General features: G+C 45.3%; 1 protein-coding gene across 2 annotated transcripts in view; it reads right to left on the bottom strand.

Annotated features, from left to right (window-relative positions):
• The window catches only part of pip4p2 (phosphatidylinositol-4,5-bisphosphate 4-phosphatase 2), a 64,651-nt gene that overhangs the window by 10,422 nt on the left and 41,207 nt on the right, over positions 1-13,022 (bottom strand). For both annotated transcript variants that reach the window (XM_055633616.1, XM_055633615.1), the window contains exons 4-6: positions 12,157-12,280; positions 10,526-10,578; positions 796-886 (exon numbers count right to left, since the gene is read on the bottom strand). In XM_055633616.1, coding sequence (XP_055489591.1) covers positions 796-886; positions 10,526-10,578; positions 12,157-12,280 — 268 coding nt within the window. The remainder of the gene's footprint in view (positions 1-795; positions 887-10,525; positions 10,579-12,156; positions 12,281-13,022) is intronic.

Genomic DNA, 13,022 nt, shown 5'->3' with positions numbered 1-13,022 from the left:
TACAATTCCTTGTTTTAGTTAATTTTTAAAAATAAATAAAACCATATATAACGGAGCTTAGTATTGGTCAAGAAATTCATTTCTTTTGTCCTTATTTGTTTTAGAATTATAAACGCACAAGGGATATCTATTTAGAACTGCATATATGTTTGCTATCTAAAATTATTTAATCCTGTTTATATGATACATATTTTCTGCAGTCATTATGAAATTAAGAATGCTTTCAAACAGAAATACAGGTCCACCACTGATTTTCTGGCACCCTTGGTTCCAGAGCCTTGCTATATTATTCATTTTGCTGGACAAACAGAGGTCACAACCTTGGGGGGGGCATCAAGGACGGCCGCGGAAGTTGGTTATGGTAACAGATCTGCCGGCTCCACCTGGGCCGGAGGTCTAAATCCCTGGCTAATTCCGATCGGCGCAGACGTCCCGATGGCCACCTCACCCAGCCTAGGCGTCACATTTTCAAGGGAACTCTTGGTTAGTAGAGGTGTCAGAGATTACGGGGAGAAGGCAGGAGAATGAGGTTAGGAGAGATAGATCAGCCATGATTGAATGGCGGAGTAAACTTGATGGGCCGAATGCCTTAATTCAACTCCTATCACATTACATCTTTGGGGGGAGGGGGGATTTCAAGTGCGCTCTTGTAATTTTGGCCGATTAAAGGACCTCCAGTTGCCGGAAAATCGGTGGTGGGTCTGTAGTCATAATTGAGAATTCACTTACAGCCCATCGAGCAAAACAGGAGCAACATAAAACACAGTAAACTTCACAGGATTAAGTTCTACTTACAGTTAAACCAACTCCAATGAAAACACATATCATTCCAACAGTAACATACGCACAGCAACGCCTCCGCGGCAATGCACTGCCAACAGATGATCTACGAGAAACCAAAATAAAATGTGATTTATGTTGCAATTGTACAGGTCTCGCCAACAGTCTGTCTGTCCTTTCTTCTGTTTTTGTTATTTTAAGTACGTGTTAAAAGTATGTTTTCGTGATCCTTGGTTTTTTTCATGTGGGCGGTTGGGGGAGGGAAACATTTTATTTTCCAATCACTTACCTCGATAGAGAAGCAAATTTTTTTCCATATCGTATCTCCGTCCCCACCGCGGCCTGACATCGTGAAATTGGCGGCCTTTCCCAGAGACCGACCCGGCACTCTAAGCCGCATGAGTCTGCAGAACTTTAACAGTGTGGAGCTTGCGATCCCCTTGCCGGGGATCGAAGTTCAAACCGCGGGGCCTGTGGACTTTAACATCGCGAAGATCTGGTAAGAAGAGGCCGACTCGGGAACTCCACGCCCCGCAGAGAGTTTCAACCACCCTGATGTGGAAGTTTCGATCACCCCGACTGGGGCTTTGATCGCACCGGCTGCGGATGGTTTGACTGCCCCGACCGCGGCAGAACAAGAGGAAGAAGATGGGACTTTATTGCCTTCCATCGCAGTGAGGAATGTGGAATCCAACGTGATGGATGTTTATGTTAACTTTTATTTTATGTGGTTGTGTGTCTTGTTGCTTTTCACTTAGTATGGCTGTATGGTAACTTAAATTTCACTGTACCTTAATGGGTACATGTGACTATAAACTGATCTTGAAACCTTGATCCATATTTTTTAAAGAATACTTGCATAATCTGACAGACAAATCTAATTTACGAAAAACACTTGTCAACTGAAGATTCTACTATCTTAGTTTACAAAACAATGTCACAGGATTACATTTCAAAGGATGATATATTACATTGTTTTATTTAAAAATCGGTTTTAATTCCTACTTATATTAATGAGGTTTAAAAAGAGGGAATACATTTTATTTTTTCGCTCAGATGCACACACTATTAGTTGACAAATGACCTCTCCAAGGTCATAGATAGTATTACGGGCAGTTGTTAGATAATACAAAGCAGATATGCCATCAAAACCAGTCTGAAGAAGGGTCCCGACCCGATCATCACCCATGCATGTTCTCCAGAGATTCTGCCTGACCCACTGAGCTATTCCAGCACTTTGTGCCTTCTGCCATCAAATACTGGACATGAGAACTTTGATTGTCAACAGCAGGAGAAATGCACACCATCCCGATCTATAACCTCGTCACGCAGCATGTCCCTCATTACATCTGCCATCAAGCCTGCAATCATTGTTACTTCAATGAAGACCTCAAAAGGGTATGCCAGGAGCAGTGTGGAATACCTGAATACAAGTCACCAAACTGTAGCAGCTCCAACAGAGGGTGACATGCACACTAAATTTCAAAAGCAACATTCGATTGATAAAGCTAAACAATTCAGAACTAACAGACCAAAGCTCTGTAAACTCATTACATCTGGCTATAAGTGGAAGAGCCAGTTCAACAGATAATGGAAGGGGTCATCTCAAATAAACATTCCCTTCAACAATAGCCTACTCAGTAATGCCCAGTTTGGGCTTCTCTCAGGCCATTTGTCTCCAGACATCACCACAGCCTTAGCTCAAACACACAGCTACGTCTGAAGAAGGGTCTCGACCCAAAACGTCTTCCTTCTCTCCAGAGATGCTGCCTGTCCCGCTGAGTTACGCCAGCATTTTGTGCCTATCTTTGGTGTAAACCAGCATCTGCAGTTGCTTCCTACACAGCTCAGGATTTTAATCCAGAGATGAGGTGAGATTGCCTGTCCACATGTCTACAACAACAAAATAGCATTTGACCAGGTGTAGGCATCAAGAAGACCTGGCAAAACTAAAATGGACATTAAGGGGAAACCCTTTCATATGTGTTTAAGAAGGAACTGCAGATGCTGGAAAATCGAAGGTACACAAAAAAGCTGGAGAAACTCAGCGGGTGCAGCAGCATCTATGGAGCGAAGGAAATAGGCAACGTTTTGGGCCGAAACCCTTCCATCAGTCTGAAGAAGGGTTTCGGCCCGAAATGTTGCCTATTTCCTTCGCTCCATAGATGCTGCTGCACACGCTGAGTTTCTCCAGTTTTTTTGTGTACCAATCCTTTCATATGGTTGTGGTGTGACACAAAATGCTGGAGTAACTCAGCGGCTCAGGCAGCATCTCTGGAGAAAAAGAATAGGTGGCGTTTCAGGTTGGAACCGTTCTTCAGACCTGAACGCCACCTATTCTTTTTTTCTAGAGATGCTGCCTGACACACTGAGATACTCCAACATTTTGTGTCTATCTTCGTTATAAACCAGAATCTGCAGTTCTTTCCTAAACATATGGTTGTAACTGTTGGATCTCGATCATCCTAATCCCAGGATATTGCTGCTGTAGTTCCTCAGGGCAGAGCCCTCGGCCCAACCATATTCTGCCGTTTCATCAATGATTTTCTTTTCAGTATTAAATCAGATGTAGGCGCGTTCATTGATGATTGTATGGAGTGTTCAATTCCATTTATAACTTCCTAAAAAATAAAGCACCTCATGCAGGAAGACCTCCACTAGTTTAAGTTACTTTAAAGATATCGTGCGGAAACAGGCCCTTTGGCCCACCCAAGTTCTCCCTGTGACCACGGCTCCTGCCACACTCCAAAGACATATAGGTGTATAATAATAATAATGATGGATGGGATTTATATAGCGCCTTTCTAGATACTCAAGGTGCTTTACATTGCGTTATTCATTCACTCCTCAGTCACACTCGGTGGTGGTGAGCTACTTCTGCAGCCACAGCTGCCCTGGGGCAGACTGACGGAAGCGTGGCCGCTAATCTGCGCCTACGGCCCCTCCGACCACCACCAATCACTCACACACACACATTCACACGCTGGCAAAGGTGGGTGAAGTGTCTTGCCCAAGGACACAACAACAGTATGCACTCCAAGCGGGATTCGAACCGGCTACCTTCCGGTTGCCAGCCGAACACTTAGCCCATTGCGCCATCTGTCGTATAGGTTAATTGGCTTTGGTAAAGAGTGTTAATTGTCCCTGGTATGTAGGACAGTGCTAGTGTACGGGCAGATCGCTGGTTGGCGAGGATCGGTGGGCTGAAAGGCCTGTTTCTGCGCTGTATCTCCAAACTAAACTAAAACTAAGATGGATAACTACCTAATTTATGAAAAACAATTCCAGATAGGCAATAAATGTTGACTCTGCCAACAATACCGTTATCCCAAATAACCAATAATGAAAACACTGAAGATAAACACAAAATGCTGGAGTAACTCAGCGGGTCAGGCAGCATCTCTGGGGAAAAGGAATAGACGATGTGTAGAGTCGGAACCCTTCTTCAGACCTCCGTCCCGAAACGCCACTGATTCCTTTTCTCCACAGAATCTGCCTGACCCTCTGAGTTATCCCAGCATTTTATGTCCATCTGCCATAGGGCTTAGGAAGATCGGCATATCCCCAACAACTCTCGCCAACTTCAACAGATGCGCCGTAGAAAGCCCTTTCCCGAGATGCATCACAGCCCAACACCCGGACTTCCATCTATTCTATCCACGTACTGAAATTTGGAACTGTAATGTGTATTGTAACTGTAATTTTTAACATTTTTTAAAAACATTTTTAATATTTAATATAATCTTTAAACATCTGCCTAAGAATACTACCTATTCATCCTTCACCATTTTGCCTTTATAGATATGTATATAGCGCCGCAGAATTGTGCACCTATCCCCCCCCTCTCCCTTTTGTTTTTGTTTTCTGTTTCTTGTTTTTTTTTGTACTAAATTATATGTATGCACTGAGTACGAGCTGCTTTTAATCTCATTGTACATGTATAGTGACAATAAATGGCATATCTATCTATATATATATATATCTATCACAGTTTGGTTTGGGAACAGCTTCATCCAAGATCACAAGAAATTGCAGAGAATTGTGGATGCAGCCCAGATCATCAAACAAATCAGCCTCCCTTCCATTGACCCCATCTACACCTCACGTTGCCTCGACAAGGCAGGCAGCATAATCAAGGACATCGTAACCCGGCCACTCCCTCTTCTAGCCTCTCCTGAGGAACTGAACCATCCTACCAACAACTAGGGAGCTGTCCTGAGCTACGATCTACCTCCTTGGAGACACTTGGACTACCTTTGTGTGAACTTTACTGGACTTTTTCTTGCACTAAACATTATTTGCTTTATCAAGCATCTGTACACTGTGGATGGCCCGATTGTAATCATATATTTTCTTCCCGCTGACTGGTTAGCACGCAACTAAAGCTTTTTATTGTACCTCGGTACACATGACAACTAAACTAAACTAACATCTGCAGTTCTTTCCTACACAAAGAAAACACCATTGGTGATACAGAGGTCATACTATTGATTTAAGTTCATGAGCACACCTCATTGGTATTTGATAGCTGGTTAAGTGGCAATGGAGCTGTATAAGTTGCATGCAGTGCTATTCTAGGTCACTATTTTCAGACCAGTTTGCTTATCCCGCAGACCTATAGTGCCTGTAATGTGTTTATTGTACAGATGCACAATGCACACCTCTGCAGTTCTTCCCTACACCAAAGCAAAACTGTACAGAGGTCATACTATTGATAAGTTCAACAGCACACCTCATTGGTATTTGATAGCATGAGCACACCCTCATTGGTATTTGATAGCTGGTTAAGTGGCAATGGAGCTGTATAAGTTGCATGCAGTGCTATTCTAGGTCACTATTTTCAGACCAGTTTGCTTATCCCGCAGACCTATAGTGCCTGTATTGTTGGAACAGATGCAGATTAATGCACACCTTCAAAGTGGCCAAAGTTCCCTGTACCAAATTCATGCAAGTAAGCCACAAGATAAACAGGCAAGCTGTTCCAATAACTTGTTGCAGCTTATCCAAAGCTGTGCATTCCTGCATTGCAACCCCACATTGGCCGTCTTTTGGTCATAGGTTTGTACGGTGATAGGAGCAGAATTAGCCCATTTGGCCCATCAAGTCTACTCCCCCATTCAATCATGGCTGATAATATATTTTCCTCTCAATCCCATTCTCCTGTCGTCTCCCCTGACCCCCGTACTAATCAAGAATCCCTCAATCTTCACTTTAAAAATATCCATTGACTTGGCCTCCATAACCGTGAATCCCACAGATTCACCACCCTCTGGGGATCATGACAGAAGCCTCCTCGTGGCAATCCCCGGAAACGATGACACGATGCACTCTGTGCCGCATCAGGCGACCAATTCTGTCAACATGTTGGATGACGACAGAAGCCAACAGCGAGCTACACGCTATCTAACACACGAGCGAACAATCCACCCTCTGACTAAAGAAACTCCTCCTCATCCCCTTTTATGGGGTGAGGTTAGAGGTTTAACAGTAAACACAGAAAGCTATAGTAACTCCAGTAGGAAGATTTGGACAAGTCCCTCAATAAGATGGTTTAATCCACTCCCCACAATAAGGGGGATTATTCTGAGGCTGTGCTCTCTGGTCCTAGACTCTCCCACTAGTGGAAACATCCTCTCCACGTCCTCTCTATCCATGCCTTTCAATGAGGTCCCCCCCTCATCCTTCTAAGCTCATGAATCTCCACATCAAGGATTCTGCTTAGGCGGGTGCAATGCAGAGGATTCCCCAATCCACAACTCTTATGACCTCCCCGCTACCTTCAGGTAGATGGTACAGGAGCCTGAAGACTGCAACGTCCAGGTTCAGAAATAGCTCCTTCCTCACAACCATCAGGCTATTAAACTCGACTCAAACAAAACTCTGAACATTAATAGTAAGATTAAACGAGAACTTACCAGTTTGAAGTTTGATCTTTATTTTATGAGGAGTATAGTTGAGGGATTACGTGAAGACCCCGTCCATTACGCATGCGTGTCAATCTTCAAAGCAGCGGTGTGAAATCACAGAAAGCAGTTGTTGAACTGCACATAGTAAGATAAGAGAACCATAATACCAGTTGAACTTTATGATAGAGGGCTGGGAGTGGAGGGCACGTAATCCCTCAAAGTTACTCCTCATAAAATAAAGATCAAACTTCAAACTGGTAAGTTCTCGTTTAATCTTACTATTTTACTTCGGAGTCACGTGAGTGACGTGAAGATTTTAAAGCTCTGTGATCTCATGCCGTGGAACCGAGTACAGGCGTCATACACTGCATCAGTAGGCCAAATGATGAGTAAACATTAAGAATGCATTCAGACATGACATAGATATAGACATGTTGATGCTATTAATGAATAATAGTGTCAACCTGGAGGAAGTATGAACCATACCTAACATAGAGTTGGCAAATACCCCTGATCTGGCAATAGGTTTATTCTAACTATTTGGACAGATCAATAGTTTGACCATCCTGCAACCACTAGGATGTGGTCCATCCCTGCTGCTGAGGTATAGCGGTCCTGGTGGAGTGAGACTCAATGTCTCTCCTGTATATGCCAGACCCACATAACCATCTGGAGAAGGTTCGTAGTGATTCCTTCAAAAAGATATTATGTAACTAATAATATTGCTGTCAGTCTATAAAGCTCTTAGGAACCTTGACATACTGGTGTAAATGCGTGATCACACACAGCCCAAGGTCCATGGGATATGCAACTCTAGTTTGGTCTTGTGTCCCTGTCTAATCTGCTTGATTAATCATAAACAAAACATGTTATTATAGCCCGCAGATATGATCATCCTATCCAGTGTTGCAATGACTGGACCCGTAGCGCTGTACTCAGTGCCAATGGCGTAATCACTAGTACGTGAGTATGACCATGGGCAGGGATGTTGCTGGTGCCCATCGGTGAAGTGACGTAGTAATAATAAATAATAATAAATTTTATTTTTGGGCGCCTTTCAGACATCTCAAGGACACCGTACATAGATTAACAGGAATATAAACATATAATCAGAAAATAAATAATAAAGACATCACAGAAACACAAATTAAAAACAGAAATCAGTCTAAAAACAAAAAATCAAAAACACAATGTGAAGAGAGAGCAGCAGCAGCTAAAGCGCACCAGCGTCCACTCTCCCTTCACGGCAGCCATCTTGGACAAAGACTAACAGGATTACTTACAGACAAAATACAGACAAAAAAATCATCCCAAGTTCACCCCAAAGTCAGGCCTATTGAGGCCACCGCAATTGCTTCTACGGAGGCCCAGTGTTCCTGGCCGTTCTGGCCGGGTGCTGTTGCCCCGGCGTCGGGAGGGTCCTCTCAGCGGCTGGGCCACCTGGAACGGCCGCTTCCTAGCTGGAGACCGCGGCTTCCGAAGCCGACAAGGCCGCGCCGGTTTGGAGCTCCCAGGCTACCGATGTTGAAATCGGTGCCGCCCGCTCCGCTCCGCAGACCCGCAGCCCGGAGGTGTTGATCTCGGCGGTCCAGCTCACCGGAGCTCCAGCGCTTCGATCCAGCGTGGCGACCCAGGCAAGGCATCGCCCGCTCCGCTCCACGATAGCGCTCCAGCGCTGTGCCGCCACCGAGGCCGAGGTGCTGGGCGTTCCCCGCCAGGAAACGGCGCTCCAAGCCCGCTGGTAGGCCACGAGGACGGGTCGACGGGCAGCCCGGAGAAAAAGCTGCCTCACCGACCAGGTAGGGACCTAGAAGTAAAATTGACCCCTACCCCCCACATTAAAAAGTCCATATCTCCAGACATCACTAAACAGGACTCACTAAAAACTTTAAAAAACGAATTAAAACGGACGGCTGCTGGCTGGCTAGCAGCCGTTCCTCAAGATGGCTCCTCCTCCGTGTTAGTACAATGTTAACAACCCATATCTCTGCGTCCGTAAACCTGGGAGGTTTTAAGCTGACGATACCTTCATTCTCTGGATATCAGAGGGTGACCGGACAGAATGGTTTATGTACTCATCAGTCAAATGATTAGGAGGTACTTAAGGCACAGTAATGGAATAGTAACTTAATGTTATAATCCCATAAAACTGAATTTTAATGTGTCAGTCATCCGTGCCGAGTTATATGTTTATTTGCACTTTATCTGTTTATTTATTCATGTGTGTATATATTCATATAATGGTATATGGACATACTGATCTGTTCTGTATTCATGCCTACTATAGGAAAGCAAGAATTTCATTGCCCTATCTGGGACACGTGACAATAAACTCTCTTGAATCTTGAATCAGGGGTCATAGTTTAAGAAGGAGTAAGCCATTTAGAACAGAGACGAGGAAACACTTTTTCTAACAGAGAGTGGTGAGTCTGTGGAAATCTCTGCCAAGAGGGCGGTGGAGGCAGGTTCTCTGGATACTTTCAAGATAGGGCTCTTAAAAATAGCGGAGTCAGGGGATATGGGGAGAAGGCAGGAACGGGGTACTGATTGGGGATGATCAGCCATGATCACATTGAATGGTGGTGCTGGTTCGAAGGGCCGAATGGCCTACTCCTGCACCTATTGTCTATTGTCTATTGAATCCATCATTGACGTGAGTATCCTTATTATGGGGAATGGATGAAAAAAATCTTATTCACATTGATAAGAAATCTTACCTTATAAATCTTATTGTCCAAATCTTTCCACTGGATTACTCCAGCTTTTTGTGTCTAATGTTAAACCTCTAACCTCACCCCAAAACCAACCGCTCTTTAGCTACCAGATTTCTCAGGATTAGAAAAGGTGGGAAGGAATTCAGGATGTAAACATTTATCACCATACACCATGTGTAACTTTATTTGCTTGCAGGTCCTGCCTTTCCATTTAACTGCAGTGTCATGAGATGTATCGTGAATTTTGAATTATCTATACATAATCTAATGATACCGAAAACATTTCAAAAGTGTATAAGGAGAAGGTTGAAGTGAGAAACCTAATGCACAAATGGCAGCTGAATCATGGACTGGTCTTTTTCTGACCTCCCCTCACCAACATGACCCAAACATGGGTTTGGCTGAGACCTATTCAATCAGGTCTCGAATGCTCTCAGCCAACTATCCAATCTTGCCTACCCACCCAGATTATGCATTCCAGACAGAATGACAGGTCCCAATGAGTTAATTCCAAGTCATGGGCTTCAAAAGCAAGCCAACACAGTTGATGGGACATCATCAGAATCAGGGGCTGTCCCATCAACATGCGATTGCATGCGTCTAGCGCGACCAAACGGAAGCGGAGTTCGCGCTAAATTCGCAGTATCTACGTGCTAAGTTTGCGCAAAGTTCGCGCGTGACGTAATTTACGTCAAATTCACCAATCAGCTGGGCAGGAGGCGGGCCGACTGAATTTGGACGTTGCACGGCGTCGGGCGGTGACCTCATCACGCAACGGCACGCCGGCCGGTGACGTCATTACGCAACGCCACGCACTAGGCGTACGCCGTCAAGACGCTGCGTATGACGTCAAGATGCTGCGTACGCCATCGAGATGCAGCGTACGGCCTCAATGCGGCTGCAGGCCGACAGGCCGTTGGCGCGCGGGAGTTTCGGACAGTGCTAGATTTTTAGAACCCTGCACGATGTCAGGACCAGCCCCGCACAACTCCGTACGCCTCCGCCGATCGAAGTGGGACCGGCCCCGCACGGCCGTACGCCTCAAGCGACCACGTTTGGTCCCGCTAGACGAATGCAATCGCATGCTGGTGGGACAGGCCCTTTACAGAGATGAACTGAACTTACATTCTTTTGCAGTGTGGGCATTTTGCCAGTGTGTTGAATCTAACTTCCATCCACTGTAAATAAACCAAAAAAAAGATGATTTATTCTAAATGTTTTTAATGCTCATAAATACAATTCAATTTCTTAAACATTGATAAGATAGTTCAATATATCTTTCAAGTACAACATTATATATTTGGTTTAGACAGGCCCTTTGGCCCACTGAGTCCGCGCCGACCAGCGATCCCCACACACAAACAGTTTCTTCCCAGCTGTTATCAGGCAATTGAATCATTCTACCACAACCAGAGAGCAGTCCTGAACTACTATCTACCTCATTGGTGACCCTTGGAATATCCTTGATCAGACTTTGCTGGCTTTGCCTTGCACTAAATGTTATTCCCTTATAGTAGGCCCCCTCTCGGTCATGACTGACCATGGGTGATGCATCCTGGTCAGATGCAAGCCTGGGCGATGTCATATGGAGGACAGGCTGTTGCCCATGCAGCATGTCCCCCACTCTCCACGTCGCTGATCGATCCAAAGGAACAGCCGGGCCGTTACAGTCTGGCACCAGCGCCGTCGCAGGAGCTGCCAGAGCGAGGTTGTAGACAACGACAAACTGCCTTAGGGGCTCCAACTTTTGAGGTTTACTCCTGGAACCTTTCCCATGACTGGATATGGCCACAAGGCAGTGGAGGTTTTAAATTAGAGTTTTCCCACTCCTAGATAGACTGCCTTCCCAGGCTGATGAGCCCCGTCTGCCCGAGACTGGTGGGGGCGGGAGCGTCTACCTTCCCGTGCAGGTCTATAGCACCTGCCCACTGCACATTCCCTTATCATGTATCTGTACACTATATATGGCTCAATTGTAATCATATATTGTCTTTCCGCTGACTGGATAGGAGGCAACAACAGTTTTTCACTGTACCTCATTATATGTGACAATAAACTAAACTGTAAACTATCCTACACACACTAAGGACAATTTACAATTATACCAAGCCAATTAACCTGCAAATCGGTACGTCTTTGGAGTGTGGGAAGAAACACAGAGAAAATCCACACAGGTCATGGGGAGAACGTAAAAACTGCATGCAGACAGCACCTGTAGTCGGATCAAACCCAGATCTCTGACGCTGTAAGGCAGCAACTCCACCGCAGCGCCACCTGTATTATAATATTTCCCATGAAGTAATAACAAAGTCTTAAAGGGCCTGTCCCACTGTACTAGGTAATTCAAGAGCTCTCCCGAGTTAAAAAAAAAACAAACTCGTGGTAAACACGTAGAATGTACGCAGCGGGTACGTCGGAGCTCAGGACGTCTCTTAGCGGCTCGTAACGTTAACGGCAGGTGCTCGTGAAACGCGGTAAGCTCATGAAGATTTTTCAACATGTCCACGAGAGCCCCGAGTACCTACTAGCAGCTATTACCGTAATTCTCCGAGTTCGAATCAGGGGAAACTCGGGAGAACTCTTGAATTAGCTCGTACAGTGGGACAGGCCCTTAAATCACTTTAAAAAAAACGAGTGCACTGTGGGCGGCTTGATTGTAATGATGTACAGTCTTTTCGCTGAGTGGACAGCACACGAAAACATGCTTTTCACTGTGTATGCAACAATAATAAAGAACATAGCACCGACATACATACCAGAAAGGTGTTGCCACAATGCCCACATACTACACGGGTACCTTCAGGTTGTACTGGCATGGCAGGCTGAGCCGGCTGTTCCTCTGGGATCAGCATCACTGGGCCCAAATTTATTATCCGTCTGCTGCATGGAACAAGCGCTACATTAGTTATCTGTGGATAATTTTTGATAGCAATCTCAGAATTCTTTACATTCATTAAGAGTTGTACAGCTTGGAAACAGGGCATTCGGCCCAACTTGCCCACACCGGCCACCATGTCCCAGCTACACTATTCCCAATCGCCTGCATTTTGCCCACATACCTCCAAACCTGTCCTATCCATGTACCTGTCTAACTGTTTCTTAAACATTGCGATAGTCCCAGCCTCAACTACCTCCTCTGGCAGCTCGTTCCGTACACCCACCACCCTTGGTGTGTAAAAGTTACCGCTCAGATTCTTATTAAATCTTTTTCCCTTCACCTGAAACCTATGTTCTCTGGGACTTGCAATCATGCAACTAAAGTTAGTTCCTTGTACAGCAGACATGATGACATTGCGGAGCTTGTCCACTGTAGATAGATATGAAACTCAATGTAACATAGTGTTTAAGAGGGAACTGCAGATGCTGGAGAATCGAAGGTTACACAGAAAGGCTGGAGAAACTCAGCGGGTGCAGCAGCATCAATGGAGCGAAGGAAATAGGCAACGTTTCGGGCCGAAACCCTTCTTCAGACTGATCAGGGGTGGGGGTGGGTGGGGACAAGAAAGGGAAAAGGAGGAGTAGCCGGAAGGCTGGAGGGTGGGAGGAGACAGCAGGGGAGCTGAGGAAGGGGAGGAGACAGCAAGGACTAACAGAATTGGGAGAAGTCGATGTTCATGCCCCC

This window comes from Leucoraja erinacea, chromosome 4 (assembly GCF_028641065.1).
Source record: "Leucoraja erinacea ecotype New England chromosome 4, Leri_hhj_1, whole genome shotgun sequence".
In the NCBI taxonomy this organism is placed as follows: domain Eukaryota; kingdom Metazoa; phylum Chordata; class Chondrichthyes; order Rajiformes; family Rajidae; genus Leucoraja; species Leucoraja erinaceus.
The sequence above is the reverse complement of the archived record's forward strand: the minus strand, read 5'-3'. Positions and strand labels throughout refer to the sequence as shown.